This window comes from Scophthalmus maximus, chromosome 3, assembly GCF_022379125.1.
Source record: "Scophthalmus maximus strain ysfricsl-2021 chromosome 3, ASM2237912v1, whole genome shotgun sequence".
Taxonomy (NCBI): Eukaryota; Metazoa; Chordata; class Actinopteri; order Pleuronectiformes; family Scophthalmidae; genus Scophthalmus; species Scophthalmus maximus.
The window spans coordinates 3,536,305-3,555,303 of NC_061517.1; the positions used below are offsets into that span (position 1 = coordinate 3,536,305).

General features: G+C 48.1%; 1 protein-coding gene across 1 annotated transcript in view; it reads left to right on the top strand.

Moving 5' to 3' along the window:
* Window positions 1-603: 603 nt before the first annotated feature.
* Window positions 604-18,999, top strand: part of itga5 (integrin, alpha 5 (fibronectin receptor, alpha polypeptide)) — a 36,282-nt gene continuing 17,886 nt past the window's right edge. The window contains exons 1-14 of the mRNA XM_035643830.2: window positions 604-1,088; window positions 10,859-10,989; window positions 14,883-14,983; window positions 15,556-15,679; window positions 15,815-15,876; window positions 15,966-16,011; window positions 16,120-16,245; window positions 16,339-16,383; window positions 16,586-16,629; window positions 16,863-16,919; window positions 17,495-17,547; window positions 17,722-17,930; window positions 18,417-18,608; window positions 18,691-18,736. Coding sequence (XP_035499723.1) covers window positions 877-1,088; window positions 10,859-10,989; window positions 14,883-14,983; window positions 15,556-15,679; window positions 15,815-15,876; window positions 15,966-16,011; window positions 16,120-16,245; window positions 16,339-16,383; window positions 16,586-16,629; window positions 16,863-16,919; window positions 17,495-17,547; window positions 17,722-17,930; window positions 18,417-18,608; window positions 18,691-18,736 — 1,448 coding nt within the window. The 5' untranslated portion in view covers window positions 604-876. The remainder of the gene's footprint in view (window positions 1,089-10,858; window positions 10,990-14,882; window positions 14,984-15,555; window positions 15,680-15,814; window positions 15,877-15,965; window positions 16,012-16,119; window positions 16,246-16,338; window positions 16,384-16,585; window positions 16,630-16,862; window positions 16,920-17,494; window positions 17,548-17,721; window positions 17,931-18,416; window positions 18,609-18,690; window positions 18,737-18,999) is intronic.

Consider the following 18,999-nt stretch of genomic DNA (forward strand, 5'->3'; position numbering starts at 1 on the left):
TGTGGAGTTGGACAAATAGGTCGCGGCTTTGTTGTTCTGCGTTTGGGACGTTTATTTGTGGAGCAAATGGTTTTAGCAAGATGCAATTGTGTAGGAGTCTGATGCAAAAATATCAAAAACATGCTATATTATTGCTATTATAGAACATGTTGCGGTTACTATGGGCTGTCAGCACACAAACAGTGCTTCATAACAGTTGGAATTCCTGACCTATCAGTGAAAAACCTCAAGAGATAGAGATCCACATGTTTATCATGGCCTGGACAGCGGAGGCATCTCAATGGGTAACCACATGTTGGTTTGGACATCATTGAATCATTGAACTTTCCATCACCTTCCAGGCTGCCCCCTCTGAAGATAAAAATCTTAAAAGGAGGCTTCATGCCTCCATTGTCCTTTTGGTCAATAATGATAAGAGAGTCTGAGAACATCTAAACTGACACATTTTCCCCCACATTTGTGAAAACACACACTCCCGAGATAGGTTAGTGGATGAGAAGAGCCCTCTTTTTTTTAAGGGAATCACAGGCTCCTCCTCTTCCAAAACTTTGTCACGGCTGTGGGAACTCCCTCGCGCCGTGGATCATGGTTAGGTGAGCGGGGAGGAGGAGGAGGAGGAGGCGTGCGCGCTGCGAGAGAGCCACAGAGCCAGAGGCAGGCTGAGGACGCGGAGAGGAGCTGACGGGCGCAATTCACGAGACTCCGACCGGGCAGAGTTACAGGGATGCACTTTTAAACCACACACACACTTCCACCGCTGCCTCCCCCCCCCCCAGACTGAATCCTGTTGGGAGAGAGAGAGAGAGAGAGGAAATCTGGGACATTTTTCCCCCCAAAAAACCAAACTTTGAGTGGATTTAATAATACACCCCAAAAATGGGATTGGAACGGTTCCGCGTAAAGACGCAGAGGACGGTGGCCCTTCTCCCCCGCGCGCTGCTCTGCGCCATCGTCGGACTGTCGCTCCCTGCGCCTCCGCCCGCCTGCGAGGCGTTCAACTTGGACGTGGAGAGTCCAGCTGTTTACAGCGGACCTCGGGGAAGCTACTTCGGATACGCCGTTGACTTTTATTTGGCCGATTCTTCCAGGTGAGTTTTTGTTTAACGCGCGAGGTAGTGAGACTTCACTCGTGTAGTGTCGTTGAAAGTATCAAGCTGTATTGTTTAGGATTTCATGTGGGCTCCACATACCCAGTTGTACACACACACACACACATATGTTGCGCGCAGCGTGCAAACTTTCCACTGGTCTACATCGGATGGTTCTTTTTGTGCCAAACTGCAGAACATTTACAAATCGCCCCCTGTTAAAGTTACAGAGCAAGTTTCCACTAAAGGGGGAAGAAGCTCTAGGTAACATTTTGTGGGGTGGTTTATTTTGACTCGGGACATTAAATCAAGTTTTTTTTGTTGAGTATCTAACCGTTGCCAGTTGTTGGACACATTCTTTTACGCACAGCAGCGCACACGCCGTCAGTGTGCACTGTAGTACACGACTCACTGTAATTGAATATATTGAGGGAAATTTACATTTAATGGACTTAACGACTTCTACATTAAAGCCTGGATGATGTCAATTTAAAAGAGTGGCTGTTTCATCATGATAAAAAAAAAAAGGATGAACCACAAAAAGAAGAACGGTTTGAAATCGCCCTTAAATCCAATTCACAAAATGTAATTTCATTCTGACCTCTTTAATCTGCCCTCTCCTTTATATCGCCAGCACACAAAAAAAAATCCCCTTTGACTGCAGCCTAAAGCAATCACATCTTATTGGAATGAAGCGTTGCTGGCTGGTGGTGATGCTTCCCGGCTCAGTTGGGGATGTGATCCCTGTGACACCCAGCATGCTACTATACCGTCTCAGCATTCTTCCCTTCCGAGATTTTTGGCCCCAGTCAGTTGTTGGACTTTACTTCATGCATGACATGCCTGTGGTCAGGTCTAATGCCCCGGCAGTCTGAGGAGAAAATAATAGTGTGGGACATCTCGACTGTCCTGGGAGCATGTTGACTTTGTATGTACTGGAATACAGCAACACCATTTTCCGGGGCTGATTTAGTTGCCGACAGATTTGCATTTGTGTCAGCCATTCGGCAGACTGACTCTGGTGGGCTGCGGACCCAACCCTGTAATCGCAATAATCATTAACAAAGGGTCACGCAAGCCGCAGTCAAGGATTTCTCTCAGACACGATCAGACTTCCTGGCTGAGATGTGTGTCTGACCGTGTCTCGGCCCAGCGTTTAACCAGCCAGCATGCTGGGATTTGAGAAAGGGCTTTGTGCGGAGTGGGCCCGCCAGCAGCAGCTCTGGTTTCCCCTGCTTCTCCTCCCTACTGCCCTGGACGGCAGACACTCAGACGTGGGGAGAGTCTTCCCCCCCCCCCCCCCCCCCCCCTCTACCCCTGTCTCTTTTTAAAAAGCCTATAGTGCCGTGGCTCTTTGCCTCTCTGCCTGGGAAGCAGGGGCTTCAGGAGAGCCGCGTGATTTAGTGCGGGAGAGGCTTGTATGCGTGGACCCCACTTCTCTCTCCAACATCCCCCTCCTTGCTTCCTCCTATGCTGATGTCATCCCTCATCTGAGCCTTTTTTAAATTCATCTTTCCCCGAGTCCGCCGCCCCCGCCCCCATCATCTCTTTGTCCCATTAAGTATGAGACAAGAGGAGACGTCATCTTACTAATGACTTAGTGTGAACTTCTCCACACACATGCAGGAGGCGATGAGACAATGGTCTTTAGTATGCGCGCAGCAGGAACAGTGTTCGAGTGTAGCTTCCTACAACCCGAGTGCCCAGTCATTTTTCCCGTGGATGATCTGTACTCAGAACGTCAAACAACACAAAGCGCGAGGGAGCAGATGTAAGTCCGTGCATCACTGCATTATCTGGAAAACCACACGTGTGTGCCACTTGTCATCCACAGTTTCTTAGAAGTCGACGCACCACCAAAACATATCGGTACAGAGTCAAGAAACGAGCCTCTGTTATCAGTTGCTCTTGCCATCACATCATCATGACCCCGCACTCTGGAGACGCGGGGGAGTCGCTGGAATCCCAGGGTGGGGGTCAGTCGAGGAGGTTTATGAGCTGCTGTGAGCTGGGCTCCGACCCCACGAGTTAAAAAATACTGCCGCTTGTCTACATCGCCGGTCAGACCTGCGGTGGTGTGTGAGCGCAATGAGATTGATGGGAGATGTAGAGATGCAGAGACAAGGGAGGAAGATTCTTCTCCCATCCATAAAACACAAAGGCTTCACTTTTCCCCCCAGTTTGACGCTCAGCCTTGACAACGAGTCTGTGTAAGCGGGTCTGTCGTGCCCTTTCGGCCCAGCGCAGTACAATTAGGTTTGGACACCGGCAGAAGGCCCACCATGGAAGAACGCCCGAGGACAGTGTCTGTGTGAACCGTCAGATGCACACAGGAAGGGCGAGAGGACAACCCCCCCCCCCCCCGTGCACGTATGTTATTCCATGTTGAGAGAAGATGAACTCCTCCAAGTCAACACGTTTCCGTGTGCGTGTCAGTCGCCACTTGCGCCCCCTGCTCTCGTCTGCGATAACGGGGGAGGACCTCCGAGATCTCGCGCTCCCTTCACACGGTTTCGCAATCAAACCGCAGTAACTGACTCCGCTTTTGAGTTTCTCCTGGTGCCAGGCAGGGATGCGGGGAGTGGATCGCACTGAGATAGAAGAGGGTCAAAGGTCGGGGGCTGTAAATAATAACAGACCTGGCCTGGAGTGTACGAGAGGATGAAACCGCCTCTGATGCGTGTTGAAAAGCAAAGGCAGCCAACCGGCCATTGTGATGAAATATGTTGGATTTTTGAGGAAAACATATATTTTTTAAACACCGCTGGTTTCTTCTGGCCTCATCGGATTGAGATTTTACATCAATTACCAACTGTGAAATACTTACTCTCCATGTGCAATTATTGTTACTGCTCTGTATATACAATAGTTTTCATATTTTTCATATTTTGTTCATATATGTTGCTTTTATATAAACTGCTAGCCACTTTGCTGCTGTAACACCCAAATTCCCCCATTGTGGGATGAATAAATGATTATCTTATCTTATTTTGTGAAAAGTTATGTCTAGGGCTCCAATTTAGGATTATTTTCATATATCGATTAATCTGTCGACTATTTTTTGGATGAGTTGTTTGGTCATAAAATGTCCTAAAATGGTGAAAATGTCGATAATGTTTCCCAAACCCCAAGATGAAGAAGTTTACTGTCACACAGGAGCAAATAAACCAGAAAATATTCACATTTGAGAAGCTGAAATCAAGAGAATTTTGCCCCCCCCCCCCCCCCCCCCCCCATAAAAACAGCTGCAACCGATTAATCGACCATCAAATTAGTAGTCGATCACTAATCGATTAACCGCGCGGCTCCAGTTGTGCCGACGTGAAGTAATGATGGAGAGGGCAACACGATCCGGTCCTGCTCGTGTGTTTCAAGTGACGCGCATGAAGCCCGCGCACGCCTGGGCCATGACGGGCACATGCGGAGGTCAGCCGGTCCATGTAGGCCGCTCTCCTGGAGTTCACCCTCTCACACAGGGTTAGAGTTGAGCTAATATTGACTCTGGGCTGGGGGTCTCCTCTGGCCACTAGAAAGCAGCGGCGTTTTCCTCTGGTGCCCTCTCCGCAGAAGATCAGTCTCATTTCTGTTATTGTTTTTCGCTGGGTGTCCCTTTTCCCTGAGACCCGTGTCTAAATCAAACCACCGAGCGTCGGAGCTGCGGGGGCGCAGCTCGTATATTTGTCCTGCCCCTTCTTCATCCAGGTTTCTTGTAGTTTGCGTGCCGTCAGACAATAGGGGCCTGTGTCTAATGGCAGAGAATTGTTGACTGTTTTTTCATTGGAGAGAACTTTCGGCAGGATTCGGCTGTTTCCTTAATTTGTTGGCCTCGTGAAAAAGGCTGCTTCATTTTTTTTTTCTGTTGTCAAACGCTGTGTGTGCTCATGATGATCAGGCCGGTGGGAATGGGGAACATTAGTGTCTGTCGCTGTAAAGGTCAGTGAGGATATACTTAGCATGGATACACTCAAACATCAAGCGCCTGTCTAGCTGTTAAAAGGGGTTTTAAATAAAGAGCGTGTGTGTGTGTGTGTTTGGCTTGAAAGAGACGTCAAGTGTGGATGGTGACTCCGCTGTCACGTCTGCTGTATTGCGTTGGGAAATGCCCCCAGGACGTCATGTCTGCTTTGGAGCGGAGTTGGCCATCGGTCAGGGTCGTCCTGACTCATACTTTGCTAGATTTAATCTCCGAGTGCCTGCGGGCCTGGTTTGCTTTAACCCCAGGTCATGAAATGACTCACATTCAGAGTAACTTGATAAAGGCTATCCCTTTATACGGCAACAAGCGCATGACGCCATCGTTCCGCTGGTGGGCAAAAAGAACTCCTACAGGCGTTGCATCGGTTCTCATACTCGGGATTGGAAATAAGACGTAACCTCTGGCCATTGCTGTCTATGGATGTGTGTTTGTATGTGTTGCATGTGTGGGAGTGGCTGGAGGGCTTTCTGGGCGCTCGTTGGGGCGAAGCGGTTCAACAGCTGCTTCAACCCCCCACCACCACCACCACGTTTAATACAACAGCCCCTCTATCCTGAGGTGAGAGGACCGGACCCCCCGACGTGGCCATTGTGGAGAGAGGTGTGAACCACCGGCAGTTAAACTCCCTGCAGGAGGATTTTAGGGGAGCTGCGGTGTAAAAGGGTGGGGGGCAGCGGGGTAGTAGGCACAAGTCACTTGGATGCAGCAGTCGGAGAATGTTTCAAAGTTTTCATTTGAAACGTATATAGAATAGAAAGGCTTTATTTTCATTGCGCAAGAGAAACACAGAACAACAAAATTAGAGATGCTACTGCTGAAAACACAGCCGATGAATAGGAGACTAATAAATACTGTGAAACAGAAAGGTGGTCACCTGTTAGTTATTGAACTGACTGGATATTGCACTTACAAATGATGTGCATATTTAGGTATGTGTCAATATGTCATAATAATGAATTGATAGAGGTTTTAGAGTTCTAACGGCCCCGGGAAAGAAACTGTTCTCGAGTCTTGTGAAATACTTTTGGCTGTGACCTGGTATTTGACAAAACAGCCGCTGGTTCCCCACACATTAACTGTAAAAACATGCACAGAGGGCACGGTGTGAAACAGTTATAGAAAGACTGTTACTTCCTTGGGAAGAACAATAATCCGACCGGGTGTTGACTTGCTAATTCGGTTACCAGACTAGTAACTTCTAAACCCCCCCAGCTGCAGAATATAGTGTAAAGTCATCAAGTCTGAGCCGTGTGACAATAAACAACATTGTTTGACCATAACTGGCCTAGAAGCACTGCAGTAATTTGTATGCCACCTGTTGCCTAACGCTAGATGCCGAAGGAAATTCATTTTCAGATTCGACTGTACAGCTCCTTTTTAAAGTTCATCCCACATGCCATGTGGAAACATCTGTGAATTGGCATGAGAGACGTTGACTTGCTCCGGGGCCCTGAACGTACAGATGCTTTTAAAGGGGATCTGACTGCGACAGTACAGTACCAGTACCAGTACAGTACCAGTACCAGGGCCGACCGACCATCTGAGAATGTGGCCTCACCTCAGCACAGCAGACTGTCTGTAGTCGGCACACGCCATCCCAGCAGGCACTGCTACTCTCATCATCTTCAGACTCCTGGACAGCAGCGCCGAGAGCACGTGTGTGTGTGTGTGTGTGTGTGTCAGTAGACGGGCGACCATATGGTAGCCGTAAGGAATCAAGCGGCTTCTGTCTGGCCTTGGCTCGGAGGGGGACGCGCGTGGCTCCATGTGGTCTCGGATAAGTCATCGCATACCACTTGCACTTTCTCATTTTCTGTCACTGCAGCTGATCTCACACTCTCTAAGTGCCCACGCAGTCTTTTGGAAAGTCAATATTGCCACTGCCGTGTATAGGATGATGTCATCCCGCTGCACCAAGTGTCCATTAATTCCTTGAGCATGTCAAAGTAACTGTCCAGGCCCCCGTTTGCACTCGCAGCGATGCAGGTGCCACTTGATTTTTTTGTTGGTTAAGTGATTCTTCAAGTCAAAAGGGGGAGGAGGTGTATAAACCTTTGCCGCGCTCCGTTTCTCAAGGTCAAGAGCGGCCTCCTGTCTCGTATCAGGTCGCTGCGTGTTGAGTTTTCCTCCGCTGATATGGAACCACTCCAGTGTTTAGGCATGTGTTGATAGGCCCCGTGTAAACTCCGCGGGGTCACTGTACACGTTTCCCTCAGGTGTCGCTGATGATTGACGGCCACCGCTGCTCAGTTTTTCCCCCCTCGGCCGTCTGTGCCATATCGTTCATTGAGCCGCGTTTATGGCTGCAGATGGCGACTGTATCCGCCACTGGCAGGCTTAACAAATGTGTGAGTGTGATTCCCCCCCCCCCCCCCCCCCCTGCTTTCAAGCATAAAGCATTTATAATAGTGTTCAAGTGACATCAGCTTTTGCAGCTGGGTGGAGGAGAATTAAATGTGGGAACTGGGGGGTTTGGGGTGTGTGTGTGTGGGGGGGGGGGTTACCAGAAGAATGTGCCCTCCGTCGACCTCCATCTGTAACCTCCTCATAAACCGTATTAGCCTCGGCTGCTCACGATAGCGTCACATCAGCACGTTCCAGCGCTCTGCATCGCCCCCTAATTTCTCAGGCCCACATAAAATTCGGTTACAGTCTGGCCATTATGGTGTGGTGATGCATTTTTTTTTTCATTTGCAGAATGTCCTCTGATTGCTCGAGCTGCGGAATGAGACAAACCCAGTCCTCGACGGTTGTTTACGCATTCCTTACGTGTTGCAGCCCCCCCCCCCAGAAATCACTCTGCTGTAGCTTAATTAATGCTTAATTGTGAGCCGGGGTTGGTGGAGGTCATTAGTGGCTGCTGCTGTACGTACAGCAGCTGGTGGGGTTGACTGTGCTAGACGTGGTGAAGCCGCTAATGCCTTTCATACGCCTTCTCTCCAGTATCCTCCAAGGATATATCGCCCATGTCTCTCTCTCTCTCCCTCTCTTGTGAAATGGATTTGCCATTTGTCCACAGCAACGTGACAGCCGAGCGAAGAGTGGTTCAATTCTCCCGTAGCCAAAACATCTCAGTGACTTCTCTTTCCTTTTCACGTTCATACTGAGCCACATCCGCCGGCATGACTTTCCATTTGCCTGCCGGCGATCCCTGTGGAACCCGCGGCGGCGCTGCGTTCACTCCCGCCGTCGACAGTCTTCTGTCTCCGGGCCCCGTTTGATTCTCTGCAGCCGCGAGTCCCCACGTCTTTCCTTCGGCCGAACAGCTGAGAATTTCTCACCCTCTTCTAATTGCTCATATTTGCATACGCCCATCCCTGGAGCCCCCGGCTTTCACAAAAGGAGTTTGTTATGCAGCACTTCGGTCGACTCCGGCCAAAGCTTCATTAGATGCTAATGATACAGAGGCCTTTCAGAGCACCGTTAGCAGATAAGGAGAAGGTGGGGCGGGGAAGTGCCAGCTACGACTAGACTGATCCTCACCAGATAGAGACCCATTAAATGCTAATTCCTCAACTCTCGTGATTGCTATCAATGCGTGCGTGCGATCGTGTCTGCCGCCACATCTGCGCGTATCTGTGTGAGGCAGTGAGATTTTGCCTCCGCTGCCAACTCGCTGATTAAAGCATGATACGCTTGCGTTGTTATTTCCTGTTTTTCTTCCTTTTTGAGGAAAGCCGACCGTGGCTGGACCCTGTTCAGATCAGATTCAACAAAAGATGCCGCGGCTTTCCTATTTCCCTGGCCTCGCTATTGAGAACATGTTCCTCCGGTGGTGTCGCTTATTGCATACATGTGCATGCCCTTAGATTATTCCTAGAAGGTTTCATTTGCCAAAGACACATCAGCTGAATTCTGCGCCTCAGAAAATTGTCCTGCCTTGTTGTCAATATTTTGAAATGAATCTTCCTCAAATATACACGGAGGGCTTTTAGGTGACGATTGTGCCAATTTGTAAATGACCACTTTACCGACTGCTTGCATATTTGTGCGTGAAAGTGAAGACATAGTAAAAGGGAGAGCCTCTGCTGTCTCATCGTAAGAATCCCTGAAGAGAGGAAGCCTCTCTGCGATTTAGATTATCGTCCAGGTGGAGCTCCGCTGCTCTTCTGGGATATTCCTGCGTCTGCATTTGTGGTCAGAAATAAAAGGGGGACACTGTCTCCTGCTCTCCAAGTGAGAATGGTTCGTTCCTTTTCATCTGTTCCAACATAAACCAGGAGTCTCTGCTCCACTTTTGGAAATTGGCACCGCAGCGTATCTCTTCTGAAGGTATTCAGGCCACAGTGATGTGGTGTAATAATAAACTAATCCCTTTCTCCTCCGGGGCCTTCCCTTTGTTCTCCCACAGATGTGTGGTTTCTGGACAGTAGACGATGTGAAAGCTTCGTACTGTACCCGCCACCAACACACCCTGGCCCACTGTTGTGTTAGATTCTTTCCCCATTAAGCCATCTCATAATGTCTCGTCATCCGAGGGGTTGATAGATCGTTTCTGTTTCCTTAATTGTTACGGATTGCGAGGTCTCGGAAATTATTGCGCGATTGAGCCCTTTGCCTCGTGCGTCTTCCTCTGAACCCTGCTGAGTGGTTACCCCGGGGGGCAGGATGCTCACTTCAGCCAAAATGTAAACTTTAAAGCACCATTGGAAGGATCGCGGAAGGCAGGAAAGGGTGTGCTCTTCCTGTCTTAGAGGCCCCTAGACACTGTCTGGTCTCAATGGTCCCGTGCCTCCTTTGCCCGCATCAGCGCCAGCAACTGTATCTGTCATGCCTGTCGGGTCAAGTGGGTCCAGAATGAGGTAATGGCTAAAACAATCCACTTGAGACACATTATCCACTGGGGGATTATCTATGCCCACTCCTCTTTCATATCCGGAGTACACCCTACAGTTTTTTTGGACGCACCTGTAAGATCGCCGCTTCCCTCCGTGTCTGTTGAAGTAGTCGGCCGCTCTTTCCCCCCGTAGAGCCGCGCGGTGTAGCTCCAAGGACACGGATGTTTTAGTGCGACAGCTGTAGAAACAAGAGTGTGACTCCACTTAGCCTGTCTGCTTTCTTGTTTTTCCTATTCGAATGTGCCCCACAGGGGCGCATGTGTGTGTGTGTGACTGTGCAAGAGTTTTTCTCCATGTGTGCGTGTCTGACTGCTGAGTGGAGTCTGTGAACGGAAAACAGGGCACACATCACGTGTCACAGCGCGGGATCACGCAAAGACGCCATGGTGCTGCAACCTGTTCAAGTGTTTTTTCGCTTCTGAGCCACAATAAAGCAGTCAAATGTGCACACTGCATCATATTTAGAGCCGTCGAGTGGAATTGCAATTTTTTTAATTGAGGCCAGGCTAAGCGCTAACAAAACGTTAGCAAACGGTTTGGTAATGGCGGCATGCTAGGTGGCAGCCTGTCGCAGGAGCTCCCGGTGTTTTTTCCACTTTTTTTTGTCTTTATTTTCCCCTTTTGAGTGTTTTTCTTTTCTGGACTTATCCCAGATCAATAAAGTATCTATCTATCTATCTATCTATCTATCTATCTATCTATCTATCTTATTTATCTATCTATCTATCTATCTATCTATCTATCTATCTATCCATCGATCTATCTATCTATCTATCTATCTATCTATCTATCTATCTTATCTATCTCTCTATCTTATCTATCTCTCTATCTATGTATCTATCTATCTATCTATCGATCTATCGATCTAAAGGGGCTCAGGTTCATGAGGGTTGGGTTATAAGTTGTGACACTTCATTCACAGCGTGTCGTCTCTGTTTTCTGTCCGTCCCTCACAGTGCGAGCGTGGTGATAGGAGCTCCCAAGGCCAACACGAGGCAGGTCAATGTGACGGAGGGAGGATCGGTGTTCTACTGTCCGTGGAACCTCGGCCAATCGGACTGCCACGCCATCGAGTTTGATGCGGAAGGTAAGAGTTATGCTTGGCACCCAGACAACGTCTTATCCATTGTGGTGTGGCGGGGAAACTCTGACATTTGGGGATTTTTCATGCAGCTGCCAAAATGATTTATATTCATCTCTAATTTTGCTTAAGGATGAATGCCAAACAAATGGATTCGTTTGTGATTTTCTGATCTAACTGATGAGGTCCTGATATAGTCTAGTTACGTGGCTGTTTTAGAGGTTGCGAAACTGAAGATGGCTGAGCTCTGTGGCTGCTCTGCTCACTCTTGGAGCCGTCGGAGCATTTCCTCTCTGCTCCTTTTGTCAGCAGCCGACCTGGATCAGGCGTCACTCAGTGTTCCACTCCGCTGATCTGTTGTTGGCTTCATCGGTTCCTGGACTCGGGATGATCCTTGCTTCCTGTTTGTGTCCGCTTTCCTGGGGATGAAAAGAATAATGGGGTGTTGAGGAGGTCTTGAAGGGTACTCCCGTGTTCCTCCGGGTCGTGTTTGTGTTGCCTTGCCGCGGGAACTATAGTGAGATAAGAAACCAATAATCAAATGTGTCGGACAAAGAAATGTCCTGTTTTGTACGACAGGTGAAGCAGTTGACAAAAGGGATCCAGTTCATTCAGATAAAGGTAAAGTAGTTGAGGAGAACAAGAGGAAGTTGCGTGAGGGCGTCTAATGAGTGGATTCTTATTTCAGTGTGTTGACAGAGCCGCCGTCTCTTTGTTTTGAACAATGGCGAAGTGAGGAAAGGAACAATCTTCAGTAAAAAGACTGTGTAGTTATACTAGCTCTTAAATCGAACATGCCCTGAAGCACACACACACACATAAAGGGGCAGTTACCGCAGCACTTTTGGCCTCTTTCCTGAGAAATCAAAAGTAAGCACTGCGAGAGCCAACTTAAATTTACTGTCCATAATGTACAATTGGGAGAGATATTCCACTGAGTGTTTCACAAGCCTGGGCTTAACGGCGTTCCTTCATTTGGACAGTGGTACCTTTTTGCTCGGCTCATTTTGTTTTCCTTGCAACATAAAATGTGTTGCACATCCCTCAGTGCTGGCCGGAGGCCACTGCGAGTGATGTCATGTGCAGGCAGCGAGGCCTCACGGCGAAGGTTGGTCCCCTGGGTCGTCAGAGAGCGTCCTTCGTATTCCTTTTTTTTTTTTTGTTGAGGGTCTTTGAAGGAGCTGATTAGAGTGCCAGAGCTGGTTCCGACATCTGGATCATGGCAGAGCCGTCGTACGGCAGAGGAACACTCAATACACGGACATCTGCATGCAAACGCACCGGTGCCAAACAGCTGTTAGATGGATGACATTTACTGCTGCAATTCATTTACTGTTGCTGTGACTGTTTTCTCTGCCAATCCTGATAGTAAAAGCTAGAGCAATAAAAAGATAGACATTCAATGGTGATGGTGGCGGTTACATTTTTTCCTCTTTTTTAAAAAAAACTTTTTCCACTATGAATGCTTGGAGTACTGCTACATAATTTTGTTTTATCTTCCACTAGAGTATTGGTAATGTATTCCCGAAAACAAAGTGGTGTCATAGGTCTCGGTGTTTCTCAGTGTGTTTGAGCTCTGACCCGCAGGCCGCAGACCCTCTTAATTAGCCCTTCTAATTGGGTCAACTGGCCAGAGGAACCCCCCTCCCATCCACTTCCTCTTCCATTGAGATAAGGGCTTGTCTATGGATCTGAGGAGGAGGAGGAGGAGGAGGAGGGTAGAAAGGGCAGTAGGGAGTGTGTGAGAGGGGTAGGTGGGTACAGGATGGGAGGAAGGGAGGGCGTTGAGGGAGGGTAAGGAGGAAAGAGGGCGAAACCAGAGCCCCGTCCCTCTGCTCGGTCCCCCTCTGCTCTCCTGCTGTCTGTACTCCCACAGGGGCAGCTTGATGTGATGAGTGAATTTGGCCATTTGTCTCCTTCCCCACTGACACACACAAAAACACACACTCAGACACTCACTCACACACACACACACACACACACACACACACAAACACACACTCACAGCGAGAGGCTCTAACCCCACTAATGGCCTGTCCTCTCACACACAGTTCAAAGGCAAGAGAGCATAGTCCATGGATGCAGGCCAGACCCCCACACCGCTGTGCCGGTCCCACGGGAAACTGGGCCGGGCACCATGTCACAACTAAAACCGGCGTCCCGAAGGGACTTCCGTCAGATGACATGTTATTGTGACCCGACTCTGGCTTTCCCCTCCGTCTCCCCCTCTGAGAGCGTTCCACGTGACTCCATTCGGCTGCCGTCAGTCGCCGCGCAGACAACAAACAGAGCTTTTCATCACCCATTTCAGTGACACGCCGCTAATGCTATAACCAACGATGCCACGTGAGAGCTTCTTTGGAGCGATAACGTTAATGTACTTCCATGCTTTGATATGGTGAGAAAACCAACAGTCTTGGTTGCCTCGGTAACATGACTCAAACCTACACTGGCCTCTACCTTTGCCTGGCGGGCTTTACATCGGCCTTGTCCAAACAAAGACCCCTGAGTTAGGAAAATATTAAAAAAGGTGTATGCTTAAGAAAAAAGTAGCATGCTGCTAAGGCAGATTAGCTAAAGTAACAAGCTTATAAGGAGCCGTTTGAAGCGCTGGTCGTGTTATTGCTTGTACGGCTAAAGCACTTGTTTTCACACATGGACTTCTGAACGCTTACCACATTGGGGGCAGGGCTGGCCGCTGCTGCCGCTGCTGGACAATGATGAATAAGTTTAGCAGGAAAGCCCAGACATGGAGATTAAGCAGAAATACAGTTGGGATATTAAAAAACTATAATCTCTCTGCTTACCGTCTTGGGTGAGGGGAGGCAGAGAGAGGGGTTGTTTGGACACCAAGACTTTCGGCGAGATAGCGCAAGAAAAATGAATAGGAAGATGGAGATGATGTTGAAAATGAAAATAGAGAATGAGAGAAAGAAGTGTGTGCCTAAACAGAGATTACTGTGAGGTTGCTATGAGGAAGCCGAGGCCACAGTGTGTATGTTTTCCTTGGACCCCAGCCCCTTTCGCTGTTTCCATAAAGAGACGAAGCAGGCCCTTCACCCCCACCTCCAGGCTGCCTAGTTGGCTGGGAAGAAAGACCAGGGGCGGGCAGACATGGATAGGGAGGCCTGGCGCACAGCCTGCTTTCTTCACATCCACGCAGGTCGTGATCTCTTGCTGTACTTATCAGTCATCAGTCCCTGAGAGATGCTGCGCTGCTCTTGTGCAACAGGCACTTTGGATTGATGAAGTCTAGAGGGGAACTTTGTCTTGAGGACTGCAGAAAGGTTGGTGTGGAGTGGTTCCTCGGATCTGCTGAGGCTGCTGTTGACCTCACATTTGCACCTCCTTCATACATGCAAGCAAGCAAGCGTAAACGGCAGCCATCAGTGAAGTGTAGATGGGGCTTTCCTTGCCAAATCAATTTGTTTGGATTTCATTCTCCATCGCAGCACAGATGTAACATCTGTCTTCCAATAAAGTTGGGTTTAAAACCCGACTCCCCCAGACCATCTGTCATTGTCACCTGCTGCTGTCACAGTGTTGAGGAAGGAGATCAGTGTTGGTGGCCAGGTGGTCAGAGAGAGTAAAAGGTCAACGAGGTTAAGCCAGGCCAGTTTCAAAACCCAGCCTTTCCGAGAAAACCACTATCTCCTCAACAGTGGCCATGTTGCAAATACCGTTCTGTTCAAATTCTCACTCTGATCTTTTGTATGGAAAATCGTCAAACTGCAGTTTTTTTAAAAGCCCGCTGTCTGCCAGTTGTCCAGATGTTTCCAAGGACTCAGGGAGGGAGGGGAAGGCCGACTTAGGATTCTGAACGTACAGCTGAAGGAATGCATGTTTTATCGCCGCTGCCGTATATCACTCAGTGTCATTTTCTTGTGTTTTTTCCCCAGGGGATCGCTCTGTTTCACTCAACAACACAGAGCACCAGGTCGATTTCAAGTCCCACCAGTGGTTCGGCGCCACCGTGCGTTCCCACGGTGACACGATTCTGGTAAGGTGACCCTCTCGGAGATGATTCTGGGGGTTGGGGAGAGGGAAGGACTAGAGTTTCAGCTTTGCTCCAACACCACTGCTGCTCTCAACTGTTATGATCTGGGACCATCATTGAAGCCTGCTCTCCGGCCACATCGCTGTGAGAAACGTTCCGCTTGAACAGATGTCTCACTCGGACTTCAAGGGGGGAAAGTGCATGTTCCTTTTTGGAAATTTCTATCTCAGATTACTGTCTATCTACTGTCCAGCTTTCACCTCCAGTCTCGACACGCCATAAAGAAATGTTTAGTGTTGCTCCCCATTGACATCAAAGTTGAGCTGCCTGTTGTTTAGCCCGATAGCACTTGGTTGTGACCTGGATTGAGTTATTGGTTACCCTGCTCCAGATGTACCACTGACCTCAGCCTGGGTCTCCTCCCGAGTTCATCAGGGTATTGTTGCAACTGGAAAAACATCTCCCACCTAAAAAGGCTCACCCCATTCATCACGGCATCTCCTCCCTCCCTCCCTCCCTCCCCCTTTCCTCCCCGCCAATCCCCAATCTTTCTCCACCTCCTCTCCGTACCACAGGCTTGCGCACCTCTCTACTCTTGGCGGACCGAAAAAGACACCCCCCATTCTGACGCAACGGGAACCTGCTACCTCTCAATCCATAATTTCACCAAATTTGTGGAGTATGCTCCCTGCCGCACAGGTACGTGGGAGATGGAAGAAATAATATTGATTGATGATTTTGACTGAATATTATTTGGCGTTGTGGATTTCCTTGAAACCAGAAGTTCTGGTTCTGGATCATGGGAAATAATTCATGTACTCTGATGTGTTTCAGAAATCAGTGGTGAGGGTGGACAAGGGTACTGTCAGGGAGGATTCAGCGCTGACTTCACTTCGGTAAAAACTATGTTCCCATTAACGAACCGCAGATACCTGGGTAAAACTTGTGGTTTTTGTTGTAGTAATTCGCAGGATTTATCTTTCAGGATGGCAAAGTGGTATTGGGAGGACCAGGCAGCTACTTCTGGCAAGGTATGTTGGATATACTAACCAACTGTATGAAAATCAGGAAGTCCAATCCTCCGAATGTCCTTCGAAGTTTATTTTCCAAACCCATTCTTCTCTTTGGTCCTTCTTCAGGTCAGGTGATCTCTGCAGCTAAGGAGGACATTATCAAAGCGTACTACCCGGGCTACTTCATGCAGTCTGTGGAGGGCCAGATCCAGACCAAACAGGTCCATTCTGCGTACGACGACAGCTATCAAGGTAAAACCTGGTGCTCTTTTTCACGATAAATGCACCTCAATGTGTTTGCCGTGCGAGCTGGAGATGACCTCAGTGCTCCCTCTGCTTCCACAGGCTACTCTGTTGCCGTTGGGGAATTCAGTGGTGATCAGGTTGAAGGTAAGCCCGTGAAATATGCCGTTACATAGCAATGCAAATATTTCTCTTGGAGTAAACATAGACTGAAGTCATCTACAATATTTTACACCATTATTGAGCTGGAAATGTCACCACGACAGTAATTCTCTTCTCCTCCTGCTGCGTTTGACCTGTATATTTTCCCTCCCTAAATCTTTGCTTCATCTCTCTGTGCACCTCTTAGACTTTGTGGCCGGCGTTCCAAAAGGACTCATGCTTTACGGTTCGGTAAGAAAGCTTAATCATCGCAGCGTTTTGGCTTTCATTTTATTTGGTCCTTTTTAGAACGAGAGACCTGGGGCTCTAGACTTGGGACCGGTGCAGGGAAAATAAAAGAACAGCCTCAGTGGTATCATCACAGTGGGGAATTATTTTTGCAGAGAATTCCATACCAGAGACTGTGCTTCTATTAGAACGTATTAAAAAAAAGATGTTCACCACATGTGGCCGCTTTTCTGCAGGTGTCCATTCTGAATGGGACAGATCTGAAGACCATGATTAACTACACTGGCGAGCAGGTGAGTCCGAGAGCTCTTCTCTTCGCCCCACCACAGAAAGCTCCTTCACGCTCCTCTTCCTCTTGGGTTTTTTCAACGGTCCACCTCCTCCTGAGAGCCTTAAGTTGTTGAGTCAGTGTTAGCGAGATTCATTTCCTTTTGCACCATCCACTTTACTAGATTTCGGTCTCTTTCGTGGTTTGCTGTAAATCTCGGGGTTTTTTTAGGGGGGAAAGCGCAGAGGCAATTTGTGCAAATGGTTCTGGGAATTTAAAAGCCCTGAGCTTGTTCAAACATTGATGATTTACTCAGCTGAGTAAATAAGATCACAATTGAATTTGTTGCAGTTCACCCGGCTCCTACAATGTCCATGCGTTCTACAGTTGATGTTCACGACGGAGCGGGAATGGACTCCAAACTGGGCCTGACCTGTAAAACCAATCAGGCCTTTATGTTTCCTTCAAGCCTGACTTTAATTCTCGTAATGCAGAAAGCACATCTGAAGCAGCAGCAGTAGCGTGACTGTTCTGTATTAACCATATCATTAATGATTTTAATGCTTTTTGATGATGGGGTTTTAATTTGCTTGTTTACAGATGGGATCGTATTTTGGCTACGCGGTGGCAACGACTGACATCAACAGCGATGGGTGAGTGTTTCTCCGTCTGCCTTGTCTTCCTCACCCTCCCTGTGTCTTTTCTTTAAACGACTAGTTGGCTATAATCTACATTGGACGCCACCAACAACTCATTACAACTGGGAACCATGTGTCTGATCTTAAATGAGTTTGTGTGATTTTTTTTTCTTCCTTTCTTGTGTGCAGGATGGCTGACCTGCTGGTGGGAGCGCCCATGTTCATGGTCCGGGGCTCGGGTGGCCGCCTGGAGGAGATGGGCCGGGTCTATGTTTACCTGCAGCGTGGGCCCCTGAACATGGAGCTACGCCTGCCTCACATCACAGGCACCCAGGCGTTTGGGAGATTCGGCAGCACCATTGCACCATTGGGAGATCTGAACCAGGATGGTTTCAATGGTAAGGACGGGGATTAGAGTAGGGGGGACTGATATTCATTTTAGTTAATACTACGATTTGCCTCTTTTTATTAATTGCACGCATTTGAAATTAAAATTATAGCCATCCTTTTTTTTATCACGTAAAAACTGTATGTATAAATAGTCTCAATACTTCAATCAAAGTTCTTAAAAGTGCAAATTATAATTAAGAAGTAAACGGAGACAAAGTAGGCAATGGTTAGCCCAGTTTCATTCTAGTGTGACTTTTGGTTAGACCATCTCACCCAGAAAAAACAATTTTTACTGAAAGGATATGGTCGACCCTTATGCCTTTTTCATTAGGTTACCATGACTATGGTTCACCCTGATTAGTTTTCCACAGTAGAGTCAAAGGTATCTTAAGGGAGATCTTTACATTCAAGACATACGGTTAAATGTATATTTAAAAAAAAAGTATATTAAAGAAAAATCTAATACTCCTCTTGAACTTCTTGCTCTTTGCCAGACGTGGCTATTAGCTGTCCGTTTGGAGGGGAGGACCGGCAGGGACTGGTCTACATCTTCAATGGATACTCGGGAGGACTCAGGGAAAAGCCGTCTCAGGTGATCGCGGGCCAGTGGGCCGCCGGGACTATTCCTGCCAGCTTCGGATTCTCCCTCAGAGGTGCCAAGGACCTGGACATGAACGGATACCCAGGTGAGTGGGGCTGGAGGTATAACTTCTAACTTTTGAACTGTTCGGTACATTTTTCTAATTCTGTCCCCTTGAATCCCCTCAGACCTCATCGTCGGTGCCTTTGGTGTTAATAAAGCAGTTCTCTATAGGTATGTTATTTCAAATATATATATATATATACTGTATGTATTCATTCAGTCTATTGGTTTATGGGAATAGTACGAAATATGCTTAATATGCTTTCCTGCCTGTCTACACTGAAAATAAAGCTGCTGCTGGTTGATAGTTGTCTTAGCTCAGTATTAAGACTGGAAACGCCGACTATGCTTTATGTACAGTATCTAGTTTGTTTAATCTGTACAAAAACAAGAGGTGTAAAAACACAGATTTATGGAGCTATTTCAATCTGTTC